Source organism: Scyliorhinus canicula, chromosome 2, assembly GCF_902713615.1.
Source record: "Scyliorhinus canicula chromosome 2, sScyCan1.1, whole genome shotgun sequence".
Classification (NCBI taxonomy): domain Eukaryota; kingdom Metazoa; phylum Chordata; class Chondrichthyes; order Carcharhiniformes; family Scyliorhinidae; genus Scyliorhinus; species Scyliorhinus canicula.
In genome coordinates this window covers 917,328-939,966 of record NC_052147.1, presented here as the reverse complement: position 1 = coordinate 939,966, position 22,639 = coordinate 917,328, and the positions used below count along the sequence as shown (strand labels likewise).

At 47.7% G+C, this 22,639-nt stretch overlaps 1 protein-coding gene across 1 annotated transcript in view; it reads left to right on the top strand.

Moving 5' to 3' along the window:
- Nucleotides 1-22,639, top strand: part of LOC119962483 (feline leukemia virus subgroup C receptor-related protein 1-like) — a 104,930-nt gene that overhangs the window by 51,396 nt on the left and 30,895 nt on the right. The window contains exons 7-8 of the mRNA XM_038790427.1: nucleotides 9,330-9,351; nucleotides 9,929-9,961. Coding sequence (XP_038646355.1) covers nucleotides 9,330-9,351; nucleotides 9,929-9,961 — 55 coding nt within the window. The remainder of the gene's footprint in view (nucleotides 1-9,329; nucleotides 9,352-9,928; nucleotides 9,962-22,639) is intronic.

Genomic DNA, 22,639 nt, shown 5'->3' with positions numbered 1-22,639 from the left:
TCCGTAGAGAAGATGCATGGAGAGACCAGATCAATCCATAATAGGGTCATTTAGGAGTCTGGTAACAGCAGGGAAGAAGCTGTTTTTGAGTCTGTTCGTGCGACTTTTGTATCTCCTGCCCAATGGAAGAAGTTGGAAAAGTGAGTAAGCCGGGTGGGAGGGGTCTTTGATTATGCTGCCCGCTTTCCCCAGGCAGCGGGAGGTGTAGATGGATTCCATGGATGGGAGGCAGGTTCGTGTGATGGACTGGGCGGTGTTCACGACTCTCTGAAGTTCCTTGCGGTCCTGGGCCGAGCAGTTGCCATACCAGGCTGTGATGCAGCCCGATAGGATGCTTTCTATAGTGCATCTGTAAAGGTTGGTAAGGGTTAATGTGGACATGCCGAATTTCCTTAGTTTCCTGAGGAAGTAAAGGCGCTGTTGTGCTTTCTTGGTGATAGCGTCGACATGAGTAGACCAGGACAGATTTTTGAAGATGTGCACCCCATGGAATTTGAAACTGCTCACCATCTCTACCTCGGCTCCGTTGATGCTGACAGGGGTGTGCACAGTACTTTGCTTCCTGAAGTCAATGACCAGCTCTTTAGTTTTGCTGGCATTAAGGGAGAGATAGTTGTCGTTACACCATTCCACTAGGTTCTCTATTTCCCTCCTGTATTCTGATCATCGTTGTTCGAGATCCGGCCCACTATGGTCGTATCGTCAGCAAATTTGTAGATGGAGTTGGAGCCAAATTTTGCCACGCAGTCGTGTGTGGACAGGGAGTAGAGTAGGGGGCTAAGTACGCAGCCTTGCGGGGCCCCGGTATTGAGGACTATCACAGAGGTGTTATTGTTTATTCTTAGCGATTGTGGTCTGTGGGTTAGGAAGTTGAGGATCCAGTTGCAGAATGGAGAGCCAAGTCCTAGGTTTTGGAGCTTTGATATGAGCTTGGCTGGGATTATGGTGTTGAAGGCGGAGCTGTAGTCAATGAATAGGAGTCTGATGTAGGAGTCCTTGTTGTCGAGATGCTCCAGGGATAAGTGTGGGGCCAGGGAGATGGAGTCTGCTGTGGACAGGTTGCAACGGTCTGCGAATTGCAGTGGATCAAGGCGTTCTGGGAGTATGGAATTGATGTGCCCCATGACCAATCTCTCAAAGCATTTCAGAATGATCAATGTCAAGGCCTCCAGACGGTAGTCATTGAGGCACGTTGCCTGCTTCTTCTTCGGGGAGATCAATTGGGTTGTCCTCGTGGGTGTCTGAGGGGTTATAACAATAAGAAACATGGTATAATCCAGATACCAGGAAATTGGAGCAGAAAGACTGTCTATGACGACTGGAGTTAAGATAATGAAGGAAGAGAAATGTTCTGAGTTCAAAAAGACAATTGCAGTAACTGGATTTACAGCGGGAAAGCAGAGTTCAGAGGTAAATGAAATGTCTGACGGCGTTTTAATAAGAGTCTGGGAATCGAGAGTTAGAGCAATTGTACAGCAGACAAAGAAATCCTAACGAGGTTGGTGTAAAATCCTGGAATGGATTCACTGTGAAAAATGGAGCGGCAACTTTATTTAAAAATGTCATTTTGAACCCGGGCCCCTGGATCTTTACCCTGGGTGTGTGGATCACCAGCCCAGTGACAAACTGCCTCCCCATGTGGAGCCAGGGTGAGTTAGGATACTGAGCAGCCATGATCTTACTGAACAGTGGAACAGGTATGAGATGTCAATTCTCAATGATTACAGGTGTGTATGGTTACAGGGTATCAGAGTGCTGCTCCCATCTTTATTACCTGTCCTTCAGTTGTGGCTTTGCAGACCAACCACTCGGTATTTTCCGTCTCCCTGATGTTCAGCATATGAATTCCATGATTGGGAGATTCACAGCACACCAGATCCTCTCTTACTCAATGCAAGGCACGTCCCTCACTGCCTGGGTGGAGGATAACATGCGCCTCAAAACAAAAAGCTTTGAACAAGAATCTCGCTGCCGGTGGGGGCACCGCACCGGGAAACGGGGCTGGGAAACGGGGCTGGGAAACGGGGCTGGCGGGATGGAGAATCTCGCTGCCGGTGGAGCACCGCGCTGGGAAACGGGGCTGGGAAACGGGGCTGGGAAACGGGGCTGGGAAACGGGGCTGGGAAACGGGGCTGGGAAACGGGGCTGGGAAACGGGGCTGGCGGGATGGAGAATCTCGCTGCCGGTGGAGCACCGCGCTGGGAAACGGGGCTGGGAAACGGGGCTGGGAAACGAGGCTGGGAAACGGGGCTGGCAGGATGGAGAATCTCGCTGCCGGTGGGGGCAGCTGCACCGGGAAACGGGGCTGGGAAACGGGGCTGGGAAACGGGGCTGGCGGGATGGAGAATCTCGCTGCCGGTGGGGGCAGCTGCACCGGGAAACGGGGCTGGGAAACGGGGCTGGGAAACGGAGCTGGGAAACGGGGCTGGGAAACGGGGCTGGCGGGATGGAGAATCTCGCTGCCGGTGGGGCACCGCACCGGGAAACGGGGCTGGGAAACGGGGCTGGGAAACGGGGCTGGGAAACGGAGCTGGCGGGATGGAGAATCTCGCTGCCGGTGAGGGCAGCCACGCTGGGAAACGGGGCTGGCAGGATGGAGAATCTCGCTGCCGGTGGGGGCAGCTGCACCGGGAAACGGGGCTGGGAAACGGGGCTGGGAAACGGGGCTGGCGGGATGGAGAATCTCGCTGCCGGTGGGGCACCGCACCGGGAAACGGGGCTGGGAAACCGTGTTGGCGGGATGGAGAATCTCGCTGCCAGTGGGGGCAGCTGCACCGGGAAACGGGGCTGGGAAACGGGGCTGGGAAACGGGGCTGGCGGGATGGAGAATCTCGCTCCCTGTGGGGCAGCCGCGCTGGGAAACGGGGCTGGCCGGATGGAGAATCTCACTGCCGGTGGGGGCAGCCGCGCTGGGAAACGGGGCTGGGAAACGGGGCTGGGAAACGGGGCTGGGAAACGGGGCTGGCCGGATGGAGAATCTCACTGCCGGTGGGGGCAGCCGCGCTGGGAAACGGGGCTGGGAAACGGGGCTGGGAAACGGGGCTGGGAAACGGGGCTGGCCGGATGGAGAATCTCACTGCCGGTGGGGGCAGCCGCGCTGGGAAACGGGGCTGGGAAACGGGGCTGGGAAACGGGGCTGGGAAACGGGGCTGGCCGGATGGAGAATCTAGAGAGAGTAGACAATGATAATGCAGTAGATGTAATTTATCTGGATTTTTAAAAGGTCTTCGATAGGATGTTTCATAATAGACCAATGCATCAGGTCAGAGAATGTGGGGTCAGAGGACAGGTGGCAGAATGGATGCCAGCTGCTTTCAAGACAGAAAGCCGAGAATAACAGATATTTATTCAGAGTGAGTGGGCAGTGCTGGGATCCCTGGACTTTGGAATCAAAGGTACAATGGTCAATCCTAAGGAGTACAGCAACAAAATACAGAAGGACATTGACAATTTTAGGTGACATGGTAGCACAGTGGTTAGCATTGTTGCTTCACAGTGCCTGGGAAGGTAGCCTCAGGGTAGTTGAGGCTACCTCGTGAAAAGTTTTAAAGGCAAAGGTAGATAGATTTTTGAACAGTGAAGAAATAATAGGTTACAGTGAGCGGGTGGGAAAGTGGAGCTGAGTGCACAAAAGATCAGCCTCATTGAATGGCGGAGCAGGCTCGAGGGACCAGATGACCCACTCCTGCTCCTAGTTCTTATGTTTTTATCTTCAGGGCAGCACAGTAGCACAGTGGTTAGCACAGTTGCTTCACAGCTCCCGAGTCCCAGGTTCGACTCCTGGCTTGGGGCACTGTGTGTGTGGAGTCTGCACGTTCTCCCCGTGTCTGCGTGGGTTTCCTCCGGGTGCTCTGGTTTCCTCCCACAAGTCCTGAAAGATGTGTTTATTCGGTAATTTTGAAATTCTGAATTTTCGAACTGGCGCCGGAGTGTGGCATCCTGGAGATTTTCACAGTAACTTTATTGCAGTGTTAATGTAAGACTACTTGTGACAATAATAAGGATTAGAATGGGAAAATCATTGACAAATGACGCCCAACACTGATAAATGCTGTATAGTACATTTTGGGAGAAAGAGGAGGCGGGTCACTTGGAATGTTAAGGTCCGGGTAGGCTGGAGGAACAAAGGTACCTCGAGTATAAATACATCACTAAACATTGTGCCGCAGGTCAGCAAGGTCATAACAAAAATTGAACCAAGCTACAGGTTCATGAAAGGCAGGTCACGTTTGACGAATTTAGTGGAATTCATTGAGGACTGCTGTCGCTAAACCACAGCATGTCTTAACCCATACACGGTGGACAAATGTCTGCAAGTCTTTCATTAAACAATTAATATTTATTCACATGTACACAATGTTGAGGTTAGACAATCATACACACACACGACATAAGTTATATTTCAGAACAAGTTCACACCAGACCTTGACTTAACTTTGGAGTGACTGATATTGGCCTTTGTCTGTGACCCACAGTCTTGCAGTCCTCGATGGCCAGTCCTTGGACTGTTCCTGGGTCTGGTCTTCCTTCTGCTGGTGTTGTGGTTTGCTTCCTCGTTGGCCGATGTTGGTTACTGCTGCAGAGAGAGTTTGTGGGGTTGTGCAGCACCTTTTATCCCTGGGGATTTTGTGCTCTTTTGGTGTGACACGGAGGGTTTAAACTAGTATGGCAGGGGGGTGGGTACCGGAGCAATAGGTCAGAAGGTGAAAGCATTGAGGGAGAACGAGGGAATAGGGCCAGTATGGCTCTGAGGCAGAGCAGACAGGGAGATGTTGCTGAACACAGTGGGTCTGGTGGCCTGAAGTGCATATGTTTTAATGCAAGAAGTATTACGGGTAAGGCAGATGAACTTAGAGCTTGGATTAGTACTTGGAACTATGATGTTGTTGCCATTACAGAGACCTGGTTGAGGGAAGGACAGGATTGGCAGCTAAACGTTCCAGGATTTAGATGTTTTAGGTGGAATAGAGGGGTATGTAAAAGGGGTGGCGGAGTTGCGCTACTGGTTAGGGAGAATATCACAGCTGTACTGCGGGAGGACACCTCAGAGGGCAGTGAGGCTATATGGGTAGAGATCAGGAATAAGAAGGGTGCAGTCACAATGTTGGGGGTTTACTACAGGCCTCCCAACAGCCAGCGGGAGATAGAGGAGCAGATCGGTAGACAGATTTTGGAAAGGACTAAAAGCAACAGGGTTGTTGTGATGGGAGACGTCAACTTCCCCAAGTGGGACTCACTTAGTGCTAGGGGCTTAGACGGGGCAGAGTTTGTAAGGAGCATCCAGGAGGGCTTCTTAAAACAATATGTAGACAGTCCAACTAGGGAAGGGGCTGTACTGGACCTGGTATTGGGGAATGAGCCCGGCCAGGTGGTAGAAGTTTCAGTAGGGGAGCATTTCGGGAACAGTGACCACAATTCAGTAAGTTTTAAAGTGCTGGTGGACAAGGATAAGAGTGGTCCTAGGGTGAATGTGCTAAATTGGGGGAAGGCTAATTATAACAATATTAGGCAGGAACTGAAGAATCTAGATTGGGGTCGGGTGTTTGAGGATAAATCAACATCTGACATGTGGGAGGCGTTCAAATGTCAGTTGAAAGGAATTCAGGACTGGCATGTTCCTGTGCGGAAGAAGGATAAATACGGCAAATTTCAGGAACCTTGAATAATGAGAGATATTGTAGGCCTCGTCAAAAGGAAATAGGAGGCATTTGTTAGGGTTAGAAGGCTGGGGACAGACGAAGCCTGTGTGGAATATAAGGAAAGTAGGAAGGAACTTAAGCAAGAAGTCAGGAGGGCTAAAAGGGGTCACGAAAAGTCATTGGCAAATAGGGTTAAGGAAAATCCCATGGCTTTTTACATGTACATAAAAAGCAAGAGGGTAGCCAGGGAAAGGGTTGGCCCACTGAAAGACAGGGGAGGGAATCTATGTGTGGAGCCAGAGGAAATGGGCGAGGTACGAAATGAATACTTTGCATCAGTATTCACCAAAGAGAAGGAATTGGTGGATGTTGAGTCTGGAGAAGGGTGTGTAGATAGCCTGGGTCACATTGAGATCCAAAAAGACGAGGTGTTGGGCATCTTGAAAAATATTAAGGTAGATAAGTCGCCAGGGCCGGATGGGATCTACCCCAGAATACTGAAGGAGGCGAGAGAGGAAATTGCTGAGGCCTTGACAGAAATCTTTGGATCCTCACTGTCTCCAAGAGCCGGTGCAGACTCGATGGGCCGAATGGCCTCCTTCTGCACTGTAAATTCTATGAAATTCTGTTATGTACAGGGTTTATTGCTAAACTTCTATCAAACTTTAGAATCATAGATTCTTCGTAGATAATACTTAAAGAGTATGACGGCAGTTCTGGTCACCATGTTAGAAAAATGATAAACCAGCACTGGAAATGTCACAGAGAAGATTTACTGGGATAATGTCCGAAATGTGTGGGTGTACACATCAGGAGAGGATTGATAAGGATGACGGCTGGATTTTCCTGCCCTGCCCACCACAAGATGGCCACGGGCGAGACACGGTCCACCGGGCGGATTCGCTGGTCGCCAGGCGGACATGGACAGAGAATCCCGCCCTGAGTCTCTTCTTTCACTGAGGAGGTAACCTATAGGGATCTTTAAAATGCTGAAAGGTTTTGATGGTGTGGGCTCTGAGAGAATGTTCCCTATTGTGGGGAGGAGCAGAGCCAGAGACAAGATAATCACCAAGAAATTCAATAGGAAATTCAGGAGAAACATCTTCATCTGGAAAGTAGTGAGAGCGTGGAACTCGTGACCACATGGAGTGGTTGAGGAGGATAATACAGGTGCTGTATGAGGGGAGAGGGAATAGAGGTTGCGCTACTATATTTAGACGAGGAAAGCTGTAGTGCAGCATAAAGATTGGTTGGTCTGCCTGGTCTGTATATCCGGTGTGACCCTTCAATCCATGCACACAAATATCTCAATGGGAATCACACCTCCCCATCCATATTTACTTACTTTCCAATTAAATTGCCAGCCACGGGACTGTTATATTTTATTGATGAGATATGAATGGCTCAGGCAAGGCCAGCGATTACCGCATATTGCTAATTGCCCCAGAGAAGGTCAGTACTTCACACAAAAACTGTAATATTTCTTGCAACACACAAATGAATAAAAGAACACCCTGATATTTCCTGAGACGAGTCATATAATAGGATTCAAAGGAAGTGTCAATTTCGGCAAACTGTCTGTCTTTTCATCCACTGTTGTGTTTGATTACAGACTCTGCCCTTACTGTGCTCTGAATTTCATCTGAATATTGAAAAAAAAACATTCTGTCATCTTGAAGTAATCAGGACAATGGCAAAAAGCTCATGCCAGACCCAAGGCCCTGAAAAGTGCCGAGTTTCCCTCAGATTATCCCAGGAGGGCAGGATATCTCAGAGATCTGAGCGACAGTGAAGCTCACCGTTTCTCTCTGCTGTAATGCTATAGCAATACTAGTGGAACGAGTCACTAACAGGATGCTGCTGTCACCCTAATAAAGACATTCTGCCTATCAGACAAATGAACAATGTGGTTTATGAATTTCAGTGCCAGTGTGATGCTCAGGGGCTGGTTTAGCTCACTGGGCTAAATTGCTGGCTTTGAAAGCAGACTAAGGCAGGCCAGCAGCACGGTTCCGTTCCCGTACCAGCCTCCCCAAACAGGCGCCGGAATGTGGCGACTAGGGGCTTTTCACAGTAACTTCATTTGAAGCCTACCTGTGACAATAATAAGCGATTTTCATTTCATTTTTCATTTCAGTATTTAGGCCAAAGATTGGCAGATTGAATCAAACAGCATGTCCCAGCCACTGTTCATAACAAGTAAGGTACAGACCATACCCAACCAGTCCGTGTGTGCAGAACTCAGAACACACTGTCCAACATAGCTGTGATTCGAAAATTGGACAACATTTTCGAAATAACCCTCAGTGTGCTAAGCATTACGCTGGTAACCAATTTAAGATCATCAGTTGGGCTTACAGTGTGGCGCATGTGTGCGTCCTGGAAGCTACACATATTAATAAACAGGGTCCTTTTCTTTTCAGACAGAAAGACATGTACACACACTGCACCTGTTTCAGCTTAACAAAATAAGTGACAGCCATTTGCTGATTCATTCCTCAGGGCAATGTCTTGACCAATCAGGGTCAAACTGCTTGGTTTAAATTTACCAACAATACTTGTGTCATGTGAGAGTAGCTTTAAGAAATGGGTGTTTAAGAAATATACCTTAAAGAAATGGGTGTTTATCAGTGATGTCAGAGAGGGGGTGGAGTGGGCTGACTGTCAGCTTTTTACTTTTGTTTTAGGCTGTTTGCTGCAGGGTGTTTTTTAGTTTTGTTTTCAGTGTTGGAGCTGAAGCCAGACAGAGCAGGTGTACTGTTGATCTCTCTGCCATGAAAAGACTATCTCTTTATCATTTGGTGAATTCAGAATTATAAATGTTCTCAGTAGTGGATGTAAACCTAATGTGCTTCTGTTAAAAGGTGTTTCTTTTGTCTTCTGGATGTTGTTTGGGAAGTTATTAAGGATTACTTTGTGTTGTATTCTTTGGGGGTTGTATTTGGATTAATGGTTGCTAAGATGTTCACTGTATGTTTTAAAAAGGTTAACTTGAGTTCATAGAATAAATATTGTTTTGCTTTAAAAATACTTTTCCATTTCTGCTGTACCGCACCTGTAGGGTGGGCCGTGTGCTCCCCATACCACAATCTAGTAAAAGTTGTGGGTCAGGTGAACTCCATGATACACTTTGGAGTTCTCTAAACCCTGGCTCATAACACTTGACAGTTGACTGTCAGTCACCACTAACTGGTGCAATCTCCATGGCAACACCGCTACTACTCAAAATCCATTTGCCAACCAATCAATACTCTCTTCTCATCCAGAATGAAATAGTTTTTTCCTCTGACTTTAGTATTCATGTGATTGTCCTGATGAGTGCAAGATAAAAAGCTTCAAGAAAATGCGTATTTTTAGCAATACTCAAGTTCTGTATTTCTATTTGTTTTTAATCTGTAATTTATTTTCTCACTTTCACAGTTACCTTATGGAAGGGTTAGAGAATTGCTCCAGTATCATTGACTTCTGTTGCCTTACTGGTGAATTCTATCAAGGGTCTGTGTCTTTCTGTGCTTGTAAATGATCACTGTTTCCATTTTTAATCTTTTCTTCCTAAATTCTGCTCTGCCGAAGAATATAATAATTGCTTTATAATTGCCATTCTGTTTATTTTGAATACTGAGTTCCCAAATTGTTCTTATTGCATTCTACATAATGATTATTAGTTTTTTGTTTGTTTGCTTGCAAAAGGACGCAATGGAAAACCATGCAGGTAAGATTTTATTTTGTGTTTGGAAAAATATAATCCAAAATAACAGTGAATATGGGTTAGACACAGGACTGCCACATTTGGAAGCTGTGCATTCTTTGCAGTTTGTAACTGTCCAGGGAGTGTTAGTTGAGAGGTTTATATACACTGGATATCTGTATCCTGTAGCAAAAGGGGCTTATTACCGTCAGTAAATGACATTCAAATGCTGTGGGGGTGTTTTTGGTCATTATTTACCCTGAGTACGGTCTCCTGTTGTACTTATTGAATTATTATCAGAAGCTTCCAATTAAGCTTCACCAAATTATTTTGGGATTATTATCAGTGGAAATTAATTTGTTTTATTTGTGTCTGAATGTTGTCAATAAATGGCACACAGCTTTGCCAGTGTTCCAGTCGATTCACAAACACGCTGCATTTTAAGTTTCTCACATGAATCAAAAGCATGAAACCATCTGTGAATCATCAGCGTTGGCAATGCTGGATAGATTTCTGTACAAAACCACTCAAATCATGTGCTTGCTATTTATTCCTCATTTTCCAACCATCTGTGCCGACTTCACACCCTTCTTGTGCCCAGAGTGACCCAGAGGACAGCATGTCTCCAAAGATGGTGAGGAGTATGCTAATGTTAACAGAATGATTGTTGTGTACAGTGTCTCAAAATTGGAATGTGCAGATGTTTCTTTAACTTAATCCGAGGCCATTGAGTGGACTGGCTGCTTCCTCATAGTTATGCTGGGGAGCTGAGTGTGTTTTAAACAATCCACATCAATTCTAATTGACTGGAAGGTTCATCCCCTTTCAATCCCAAGACTGCCCATTACTCAGACTTGCTTCAACTGATGAGCTGATTGGAATCTGTCAGATTGACTGACGTATGGGAAGAGAGGTCCTCTGACCATTGCCTGTTGGAATTCTGTGTCTGTTCAAGACTGAGTATTGACCTGATTGAGGTATTGGCTTCTAAACACTACAGAGGCTGATTAATGAGCCGGATTTAAAAACCTCGCTAATCGAGAGATGGAAAAACAATGAATATCGGAAATCTGAAATAAAATGATGTTGTAACAATACAATGAGTTAGTCAGTATTTACAGCCATAAAACTGCTACAATGCAGAAGGCGGCCATTCTGCCCATTGAGTCTGCACCGACCCTCTGAAAGAGATCAACCTAGGCCCACACCTGCCCTAACCTATCGCTGTAACCCTGTAACCCCACCCAACCTGCATACCTTTGGACACTGAGGGATAATTGATCATGACCAACCCACCTAACCTGCACATCTTTGGATTGTGGGAGGAAACCGGAGCACCCGGAGGAAACCCACGCAGACAGGGGGAGAACGTGCAGCCTCCGCAGTCACCTGAGGGCGAAATTGAACCCGGGTCCCTGGCGCTGTGAGGTAGCAGTGCTAATCACTCTGTCACCCTGGGTCCCTGGCACTGTGAGGTAGCAGTGCTAATCACTCTGTCACCCTGGGTCCCTGGCACTGTGAGGTAGCAGTGCTAATCACTCTGTCACCCCGGGTCCCTGGCGCTGTGAGGTAGCAGTGCTAATCACTCTGTCACCCCGGGTCCCTGGCACTGTGAGGTAGCAGTGCTAATCACTCTGTCACCCCGGGTCCCTGGCGCTGTGAGGTAGCAGTGCTAGTTACTCTGTCACCCTGGGTCCCTGGCACTGTGAGGTAGCAGTGCTAATCACTCTGTCACCCCGGGTCCCTGGCACTGTGAGGTAGCAGTGCTAATCACTCTGTCACCCTGGGTCCCTGGCACTGTGAGGTAGCAGTGCTAATCACTCTGTCACCCCGGGTCCCTGGCACTGTGAGGTAGCAGTGCTAATCACTCTGTCACCCCGGGTCCCTGGCACTGTGAGGTAGCAGTGCTAGTTACTCTGTCACCCCGGGTCCCTGGCACTGTGAGGCAGCAGTGCTAATCACTCTGTCACCCCGGGTCCCTGGCGCTGTGAGGTAGCAGTGCTAGTTACTCTATCACCCCGGGTCCCTGGCGCTGTGAGGTAGCAGTGCTAATCACTCTGTCACCCTGGGTCCCTGGCACTGTGAGGTAGCAGTGCTAATCACTCTGTCACCCCGGGTCCCTGGCACTGTGAGGTAGCAGTGCTAATCACTCTGTCACCCCGGGTCCCTGGCGCTGTGAGGTAGCAGTGCTAATCACTCTGTCACCCCGGGTCCCTGGCACTGTGAGGTAGCCGTGTTACCCACTGTGCTACCGTGCAGTAAAAGGTGAAGTAATGTTAAAGTATGCTGAATCAGCGATTAATGGCTAATTAGGGTGAGATTCATGTCCGCGAACTTCAGCGAAAATGTGGCGTGAGTTTAAAAATATGTTTTTACAGCAATGTATCCATCTGAAAAACATCAACTAATCCAAATCCCATAGCTTTCTCTTCCTCAGAACAGTCAACTCCATGAGTTTGTTAACTATGCCTAAAATTGTTCAAGATAAACTTTGTTTCCCCTCCCTTCTAAGTTTAACACTTTGCCCTCTTGTAATTCCATGACTTTGTTGGAGGTTTATTTATCTTGTCTGTCTCCTTGAGGTTTGGGGTCCTTGAAGTTTGGGTTTAGAGTTAGGTTTAGGGTGAGGGTTTAGAGTTAGGTTTGAGATTAGGTTTAGGGTGAGGTGTTGGGTTAGGTTTTCGGATAAGGGGTTGGGTTTACGGTTAGGGTTTTGGGCTAGAGATGGGCGGGTTTAGGGTTGGTTTTAGGATTTGGTTTAGGGTTGGATTCAGGGTTAGGATTAAGGTTGAGTTTCGAGTTCGTGATAGATTTAGGGTTAGGTTTGGGTTTAGGGTTAGGGTTAGGATTGTGTTTTGTGTTAGCGTTTAGGGTTTAGGGTTAGGGTTGTGTTTTGGGTTAGGGTTTGGGTTTAGGGTTAGAGTTGTGGTTTGGGTTAGGGTTAAGGTTTGGGTTTAGGGTTAAGGTTTGGGTTTAGGGTTAGGGTTGTGTTTTGGGTTAGGGTTTGGGTTTAGGGTTAGGGTTGTGTTTGGGTTAGGGTTTGGGTTGAGGGTTAGGGTTGTGTTTTGGGTTAGGGTTTGGGTTTAGGGTTAGGGTTGTGTTTTGGGTTAGGGTTAGGGTTGTGTTTTGGGTTAGGGTTAGGGTTTGGGGTTAGGGTTAGGGTTGTGTTTTGGGTTTGGGTTTAGGGTTTGGGTTAGGTTTGGGTTTAGGGTTAGGGTTAGGGTTGTGTTTTGGGTTAGGGTTTGGGTTTAGGGTTAGGGTTGTGTTTTGGGTTAGGGCTTGGGTTTAGGGTTAGGGTTGTGGTTTGGGTTAAGGTTGGGTTTAGGGTTACGGTTTGGGTTTAGGGTTAGGGTTGTGTTTTGGGTTAGGGTTTGGGTTTAGGGTTAGGGTTAGGGTTTGTGTTTGGGTTAGGGTTTGGGGTTAGGGTTAGGGATTTGGGTTAGGGTTTGGGTTTAGGGTTAGGGTTGTGTTTTGGGTTAGGGTTAGCGTTGTGTATTGGGTTAGGGTTTGGGGTTAGGTTTGTGTTTTGGGTTAGGGTTTAGGGTTAGGGTTGTGTTAGGGTTTGGGTTTAGGGTTAGGATTAGGTTTCGGTTAGGGTTGTGTTTGGGTTAGGGTTTTGGGTTAGGGTTAGGGTTGTGTTTTGGGTTAGGGTTGTGTTTTGGGTTTGGGTTTAGGGTTAGGTTTGGGTTTAGGGCTATGGTTGTGTTTTGGGTTAGGGTTTGGCTTGTGTTTTGGGTTAGGGTTGTGTTTTGGGTTTGGGTTTAGGGTTAGGGTTGGGTTTTGGGTTAGGGTTTGGGTTTAGGGTTAGAGTTGTGGTTTGGGTTAGGGTTAAGGTTTAGGGTTAAGGTTTGGGTTTAGGGTTAGGGTTGTGTTTGGGTTAGGGTTTGGGTTTAGGGTTAGGGTTGTGTTTGGGTTGAGGGTTAGGGTTGTGTTTTGGGTTAGGGTTTGGGTTTAGGGTTAGGGTTGTGTTTTGGGTTAGGGTTAGGGTTGTGTTTGGGTTAGGGTTTGGGGTTAGGGTTAGGGTTGTGTTTTGGGTTTGGGTTTGGGTTAGGTTTGGGTTTAGGGTTAGGGTTGTGTTTTGGGTTAGGGTTTGGGTTTAGGGTTAGGGTTGTGTTTTGGGTTAGGGTTTAGGGTTAGGGTTGTGGTTTGGGTTAAGGTTTGGGTTTAGGGTTAAGGTTTTGGGTTTAGGGTTAGGGTTGTGTTTTGGGTTAGGGTTTGGGTTTAGGGTTTGGGTTGTGTTTGGGTTAGGGTTTTGGGGTTAGGGTTAGGGTTTTGGGTTAGGGTTTGGGGTTTAGGGTTAGGGTTGTGTTTTGGGTTAGGGTTAGGGTTGTGTATTGGGTTAGGGTTTGGGGTTAGGTTTGGTTTTGGGTTAGGGTTTAGGGTTAGGGTTGTGTTAGGGTTTGGGTTTAGGATTAGGATTAGGTTTCGGTTTGGGTTAGGGTTTTGGGTTAGGGTTAGGGTTGTGTTTTGGGTTAGGGTTGTGTTTTGGGTTTGGGTTTCGGGTTAGGTTTGGGTTTAGGGCTATGGTTGTGTTTTGGGTTAGGGTTGTGTTTTGGGTTTGGGTTTAGGGTTAGGTTTGGGTTTAGGGCTATGGTTGTGTTTTGGGTTAGGGTTTGGCTTGTGTTTTGGGTTAGGGCTATGATTGGGTTTGCAGTTGGGGTCAGAGTTAGGTTTCGGTTACTTTGCTGATTCCAATCAATTCCTTTGGCTTTCACTGTCGTCAGGGTTAGGGTTTGGGTTGTGTTTTGGGTTAACTCTAGGGTTAGGGTTTGGGTTGTGTTTTGGGTTAACTCTAGGGTTAGGGTTTGGGTTGTATTTTGGGTTAAGGCTATGATTGGGTTTGCGGTTGGGGTCAGGGTTAAGGTTTGGGTTTAGTGTTAGGTTTGGGTTTAGGGTTAGGGCTAGGGTTATGTTTGGGTTAGGGTTAGGTTTGTGTTTTGGGTTAGGGCTATGATTGGGTTTGCAGTTGGGGTCAGGGTTAGGTTTCGGTTTCCAATCAGTTCCTTTGGCTTTCACTTTCAGTGTTTTTATCATCAGACAATGACCAGAAAATTCAAGCTTTTTCATGAAATGAACAAGTACAGAACTTTAGCTTGCATCTCAACAGATAGCAATTAACTCTTAATGAGACTGGTTTTATATTCAGTAACAGTTGTTTGTTTTAATTCAGATTCCTAGATCACCCAGTACTCTAGATGAATTGGTAAATGTTTTAAAATTGAAAGAAGCAAAGTGTGTTAATTGTAATTCTTTGTGGATATGTTGTGTTGAAGGAGTTCCGCTGGCAAAACTCCCTTGTTGCTGGAGTTTGTTTTGGCTGTTAATGTGTTGCTGCAATGGTTTGCCTGGATAATGCAAAGTGTGGGATGAGCTTAAATTTGACTATTCCTCAGCTCTAAATTCTGAAAAAGATTATTGGGCTATCTCATGGTATTAGCAAACTGTTTCATGTTTAAAAGAAAGTGACAGTTAATGTACACAAGACATATCCAATCAAGATGAAAATAAAGTGTCCAGCATCTGAGGTCCAGTACACAATTTCCACACAGAATAATAAGTAGCCATTCCTGCAGATTCTGGAGCCTCATTGAACCACCAAACCTAACAGCACAGATGTCTCCGGCAGCTCTTTGAGAAAAGTATTCTCTTAACCCCATTCCTCCCCCTTGCCCCACACCTTTCCTGCTGTTGTCAGTGCTTCTAGTGTCATGAAATATGTGTCCAGTCAACAGCCAATTAAATACTTTTTCCTGATATTAAAATCGCAAAAGCATGAGAATTTGGAAGATCTCTATCAGATCTCCTCTTAACCTTCTTCACTCTCAGAAAACCATCTCCATTTCTTTGGTCTCCCTCTCTATTGAATCGTAGGATGGTCACAAGACAGAAGGATACAGTTGCCCACTGGTCCTTCTGCCAATGGAAACAATTTAACAAGACCAGAAGGCAGAGGAGCAGAATAAGGCCACTCGGCCCATCGAGTCTGCTCCGCCATTCAATCATGGCTGATATTTTCTCATCCCCATTCTCCTGCCTCCTCCCCATAACACCTGATCCTCTTTCTTCCTATTTACAGACCCTTCTTCATTTCAACACCTTTGATTAAATCTCCTCTCAATCTTCTCTTTTATAAAGAGAGTTATCCAACTTCTCCTATCTGATCCCTCATCACTGGAAACATTTTTGGAAATATTTTTTATTGAGTTTTTGGTAGGATGTGGGTGGGCATGGCTGGGCCAGCATTTATTGCCCATCCCTAAATGCCCGGAGTGGCTTTCTTGGCCATTTCACATTGCTGTGGGTCTGGAGTCACATGTCAGCCACACCGGATAAATGTCCTTCCCTAAAGGACGTTACTGAACCAGATGGTTTCTTAGTACAGTTGGCAGTGGTTTCATGGTCATTCAATTGAGATTAGTCTTTGATTCCAGATTTTATGAATTGAATGATTAATTGTATTACCCTCATCAACCCTCTCATTTGACCTCAGCAAATCTGAGCTGACTTTTGTAGGAGCTGTTTCAAGACCTGTGTATTGAGTCAGCTTCCCCGTGGGGTTATTCCCTGTGGCTCAGCTCAGTACAGAGAGGAAGAAACACAACGACAACCTGGACAAGATGGTTATTTGATCAAGCTTATTGTGTGCACACGGAGAACAGACTGGATATCGGCCAAGACCTGTTCTGCCGAACAAAGACTAGAACACAGTATTTATACAACGTTCAAAAATCAATAGTCCACCCCAGTTGGACGCGATCAAAACCCTGAAGCTGCTATGTTCAAACTTATCCAATAGAATTGCAAGCAGTGTTTAAACATATCCAATAGAATTGCAAGCAGCGTTTAAACTTCACCCAATAGAATCGCAAGCAGCCCCTGATTAATCCTCATCCTGACAGCTGTGTACAATCCCAGCAGCCTGTGCTGACTGTGAGAAACAGAACAACAGAATCAGCACCCTGGATTGTTTCACAAAGACAAGGGGTGGGATTCTCCGACCAATTCGCCCGGGGCCGCGCCATTCCTGCCTCTACCGTGTCCCGAATTCTCCGCCCCCAAAATTCAGCGGGGGCGGGAATTGCGCCGCGCCGGTCAGCAAGCCCCCCGCGGCGATTCTCCGGCCCGCGATGGGCTGAAGTCCCGCTGCTGACAGGCCTTTCCCGCCGGCGTGGTTTAAACCACCTACCTGACCGGCGGGATTGGCGGCGCGGGCAGGCTCCAGGGTCCTGCGGGGGGGCACGGGGTGATCTGACCCCGGGGGGTGCCCCCACGGTGGTCTGGCCCGCGGTCGGGGCCCACCGATCGGCGGGCGGGCCTGTGCCGTGGGGGCACTCTTTTTCTTCCGCCCCCGCCATGGCCTTCACCATGGCGGGGGTGGAAGAGACCCCCTCCCCTGCGCATGCGCCGGTATAACGTCAGCAGCCACTGACGCACCGGCGCATGCGCGGACTTCCGCCAGCCGGCGAAGGCCTTTCGGCCTCGGCTGGCGGGGCGCCAAAGGTCGTTCGTGCCGACCGGCGGAGTGGGAGCCACTCCCGTGCGGGCCTAGCCCCTCAAGGTTAGGGCTTGGCCCCTAAGGTGCGGAGAAATCTGCCCCTTTGGGGAGGCCGACGCCAGAGTGGTTCACGCCACTACGAGGACGCCGGGACCCCTGCCCCGCGGGTAGGGGAGAATCCCGGCCAAGATGTCATGAAGTATTGTCCTTTTGTTCAAGTTACCTATCCCTAAATCCCATTTTGATTACTTATTACTGCTATGTCCTAAAATACATGTTAAGGTTAATAATGATTACTCGGTCCTATAATTCATCTCAATCCTTAATAAAACAACTTCTGTAAAACTACTCTAGTGGCATACTAACGATTCAGTTTTAAGAGGTATCATCGCTGAACACTTCCCCCCCCCCCCCCCCCCCCCTTCAGCTTTCTTAAATAATCTTAAATAATTCACAAATATCGAAATGGCAATTAATTTACCCTGGATTATTCTTCCAAAAGCTTACCACCACTGAACCTAAACTGATTTGCCTATAGTTGTCATGTTTAAGTTTATACCAGGGGCAATTCTCCTGGCTATTAGCCCCAGCCGGTATACCCAGTGGTCCATTGAATCGGGCATGAGGCCCAAAACAGGATTCTCGTCTGGGGTCAAACCTGCCCCAACGTCCCGGCCCACTCCCGCGGCAAAATTGGGTTTTCACCCAGAAATGGCAAGAACCTGATAACTCATTAGCAACCATTTCAGTCTCATTAGTGGGTTGAAGTGGAATTGTGCAGCCTCCCAGTATACCTCCTTCCCGCCCCTCCCCACCCACCCACTCACCCAGATGGAAATCTCATGGGCGCCAATCAGGACTGGTCCCTGAATGCAGTGACCAGCTGCCAAGGGTAAGTACCATCTCTACACTTAACCTCCAGGGTGTCGAAGGGGGTCCTTCACGGAGGTGGGAGTCAGGAGGCTTGGGGTGGGCCGGAGGGGCTCAAGTCAGGGGTCTTTCCTGGTATGGGGGTCATGTGGCAAGTCTTCCCTCTGCAGTCGTGAAGATCTTTGAAGTTCCCAAAAATGTCAAGTTCAAATATCTGCCAGATGAAGGTAAAAGTCTTCCCTTTGCTGTGTTGGAATGCTTTTTGACATTTAATTTGATTCCTTTTAATTTTTCAAGCTCCTGGGTTTGCTGAGAAGCCTAAAGCTTTGAACTGCATTGTTTACATTCAATTTCATGCTCCATTACCTTTACAAGTTCCTTGATTGACAGGTCCAGGCTGTTTCAAAGGAGTGATAGCTTTATTTGTTTTTATAACTCTTCATGATCCAATAACTCTCAAGTGCTTCCTCTTTTGAGCAGGTGTTGTTTCTAATCACAGTTTTTTTCATGGAGGCTGTTTATTTGTTCTGAAGTGCTTTCTAGAAAGGGCAGGTGTTGTTTCTAACCGCAGTTAGTTCTGCTGTGGTTCCTCTGTTCTGAGGTCCCTTCCTATAAATACCCGGTGCTCTATCCAAGTGCTGCCCCCAGGCACCCTGGCAGTGCCAGGTTACCATTGCCCGAGTGCCAGGTTGGCACTGACAAGGGGTGTGGCCTAAAGGGGGGCCTGAAGTTGCGGGGGGTAGGGTCCTTTAGCAACCCATAACAGGATGTGGCTCACTAGGGGAGGCCTTGTCAGCGATTGGGGGGGGGGGGGGGGATCTTTCGTGTTATTCTGAGATTGGTGTGCCGAGCACTGGCCTTGCCAACTTCTTTGGGACCAATGGCGCCAATCACCAAAAATTTCTAACTGTGGGTGGATTGCGATCTGGACCGCGCGATGCATTCCGGTGGGAATTGCACTTTGTTTCCCGCCGGAGACCACACTTGGAAAATGTTTGGAGAATTCCGCCCATCTTTTTTTGAACAAAGGTATAACATTTGCAATTCCCAAGTCCTCACACCAGCCTGTATCGAAGGAGAGTGGAAGATTATGACCAGTTTCCCTGCAATTTCCACCCTTGTTTCCTCAGTATTATTGGGTATATGTGATGTGTTCATGGTGACTTATCAAACTTACAGCCTGTCTTTCTAATAGCTCCTTTTTATCAACCTCTGGCCATCGTTCACTCTGACTTTGGATGCATCTTTTCCTTTGTAAAGACAAATGCAAAGTACTCACTCAGTACCTCAGCCATTCCCCCTCCTTCCAGGCTTAAAGCCCCTTTTCTAGTTCCTATTTGGCCAAATATTCCTTGTTTGTAGCTGAATTACAGTTTTGTCTGCTAATCTTTGATTCTGCTTTACCCTGGTCAGATCCATTTTCACCCATATTAGAACATAGAACATAGAACAGTACAGCACAGAACAGGCCCTTCGGCCCTCGATGTTGTAGCCGAGCAATGATCACCCTACTTAAACCCACGTAACCTGTATACCCGTAACCCAACAATCCCCCATTAACCTTACACTACGGGCAATTTAGCATGGCCAATCCACCTAACCCGCACATCTTTGGACTGTGGGAGGAAACCGGAGCACCCGGAGGAAACCCACGCACACACGGGGAGGACGTGCAGACTCCACACAGACAGTGACCCAGCCGGGAATCGAACCTGGACCCTGGAGCTGTGAAGCATTGATGCTAACCCACCATGCTACCGTGAGGCCCCTATTGGACTGGGTTTCACAGACTGGGAATGGGGGGCTGCTATAACAGTCTGGAGTGAGCCTTGTCTGGCTCACCCTGTAGCTATTTAATGGACGTAAGGCCATTCATTTACTTGATGCAAGCTGACCGTTCACTACTGGCGTGGAACACATCTGGCGTGGAACATGGAAAATAAAAGCAGGAGGAGGCCATTCGGCCCTTTGAGCCTGCTCCGCCATTCATTATGATCATGGCTGATCATAGGTCATGACCCCTAGTTCTGGATTCTCCCACCATCGGGAACATTCTTTCTGAATCTACCCTGTCTAATCCTGTTAGAATGTTGTAAGTTTCTATGAGATCCCCTCTCACTCTTTTAAACTCCGATGAATATAATCCTAACCGACTTAGTCTCTCCTCATACGACAGTCCCGCCTCCCAGGAATCAACGTGGTAAACCTTTGCTGCTCTCCCTCCATAGCAAGAACATCCTTCCTCAGATAAGGACACCAAAACTGCACACCATACTCCAGGTGTGGCCTCACCAATGCCCTATACAATTGCAGTAAAACATCTCTATTCCTATACTCAAACCCTCTGGCTATGAAGGCCAAACATACCATTTTCCTGCTGTATCTGCGCGCTTACTTTCAGCGACTGATTATATTGAGAGATTGAGTCGTTAAGATTGTGTTTGCTGGAGTTTAGGAGAATTACATCTCATAGAAACTTATAAAATTCTATCAGGACTGGACAATGTAGATGCAGAAAGGATGTTCCTCATGGTGGGTGTGTCCAGGACCAGGGGTCACAGTCTGAGGATTCGGGGCTAGGCCATTCAGTCCTGAGATGAGGAGGAAAATTCTTTCACCCAGAGAGAGGTCGGCCTGAGGTAGTAATTCCCACCGGAGGCAGCTGAGGCCAAATCATTGTGGGTGTGTTTTCTCCAGTCTCCCAACCGCGTGCTTCCCAGTGGGGGGAGGTGGTGGCTCCGCCACTGTCAATGGGAATTCTCATTGAAACCACCCCATGGCATTCCGAAACCCCGGCGAGGATACCATCCCGATGCCAGAGAATGGCGGGAGAATTCCAGCCTAAATGTGTCCAGGAAGCTGTGACTAACGGATATGCGGATCAGGATATTGAGTTGGATGATCAGCCATAGTCATAATGAATGGATCGAAGGGTCAAATGGCCTACTCCTGCTCCTATGTCTATGTTTCTGTGTCTATAATCAAACATGTTGTGGAGATGCCGGTGTGGACTGGGGTGAGCACAGTAAGAAGTCTTCCAACACCAGGTTAAAGTCCAACAGGTTTGTTTTAAATCACTAGCTTTCGGAGCACTGCTCCTTCCTCAGGTGAATGAAGAGGTGGGTTCCACAAACAATATAGACAAAGTCAAAGATGTAAGTCGCTACTTTGAATGCGAGTCTTTGCAGGTAATTAACTCTTATAGGTCCAGATCGAGCAGGTTAAAGAGGTGTAAATTGTCTCAAGTCAGGACAGTTGGTAGGATTTCGCAAGCCCAGGCCAGATGGTGGGGGGTGAATGTAATGCAACATGAATCCCAGGTCTCGATTGAGGCCGAACTTATGTGTGCGGAACTTGGCTATAAGTTTCTGCTCGGGGATTCTGCGTTGTCGCGCGTCCTGAAGGCCGCCTTGGAGAACGCTTACCCGGAGATCAGAGGCTGAATGCCCTTGACTGCTGAAGTGTTCCCCGACTGGAAGGGAACATTCCTGCCTGGTGAATCTTGCGCAGTGCTCCAAAAGCTAGTGATTCGGAATAAACCTGTTGGACTTTAACCTGGCGTTTGTTTTTTTGTGTAATCCAGTGGTGTATTTCACAGTTCTGTTTGTCAATGTGCCCCATCCGATGTGCAGGTTAGGTGGATTGGCCATGATAAATTGCCCTTAGTGTCCAAAATTGCCCTTAGTGTTGGGTGGGGTTACTGGGTTATGGGGATAGGGTGGAGGTGTTAACCTTGGGTAGGGTGCTCTTTCCAAGAGCCGGTGCAAACTCGATGGGACGAATGGCCTCCTTCAGCACTGTAAATTCTATGAAAACTAACCCAGCCTATCTAACCCGACCTAACTAACCCGACCTAACTAACCCAGCCTATCTAACCCAACCTATCTAACCCGACCTATCTAACCCAGCCTATCTAACCCAGCCTATCTAACCCGACCTAACTAACCCGACCTAACTAACCCAGCCTATCTAACCCAACCTATCTAACCCGACCTATCTAACCCAGCCTATCTAACCCAGCCTATCTAACCCAGCCTATCTAACCCGACCTAACTAACCCGACCTATCTAACCCAACCTATCTAACCCAGCCTATTTAACCCGATCTAACTAACCCAACCTATCTAACCCGACCTATCTAACCCAGCTATCTAACCCAGCCTATCTAACCCAACCTATCTAACCAGCCTATTTAACCCGACCTAACTAACCCGACCTATCTAACCCAGCCTAACTAACCCAGCCTATCTAACCCAGCCTATCTAACCCAACCTATCTAGCCCAACCTATCTAACCCAGCCTAACTAACCCAGCCTATCTAACCCGACCTATAGAACATAGAACGATACAGCGCAGTACAGGCCCTTCGGCCCACGATGTTGCACCGACATGGAAAAAAAACTAAAGGGCATAACCTACACTATGCCATTATCATCCATATCTTATCCAATAACCTTTTAAATGCCCTCAATGTTGGCGAGTTCACTACTGTTGCAGGTAGGGCATTCCACGGCCTCACCACTCTTTGCGTAAACCTATCTAACCCACCCTATCTAACCCAACCTAACTAACCCAGCCTATCTAACCCAGCCTATCTAACCCAACCTATCTAACCCAACCTATCTAACCCAGCCTATCTAACCCAGCCTATCTAACCCAGCCTATCTAACCCAGCCTATCTAACCCAGCCTATCTAACCCGACCTATCTAACCCAGCCTAACTAACCCAGCCTATCTAACCCAGCCTAACTAACCCAGCCTATCTAACCCAGCCTATCTAACCCAGCCTATCTAACCCGACCTAACTAGCCCAGCCTATCTAACCCAGCCTATCTAACCCGACCTAACTAGCCCAGCCTATCTAACCCAGCCTAACTAACCCAGCCTATCTAACCCAACCTATCTAACCCAGCCTATCTAACCCGACCTAACTAGCACAACCTATCTA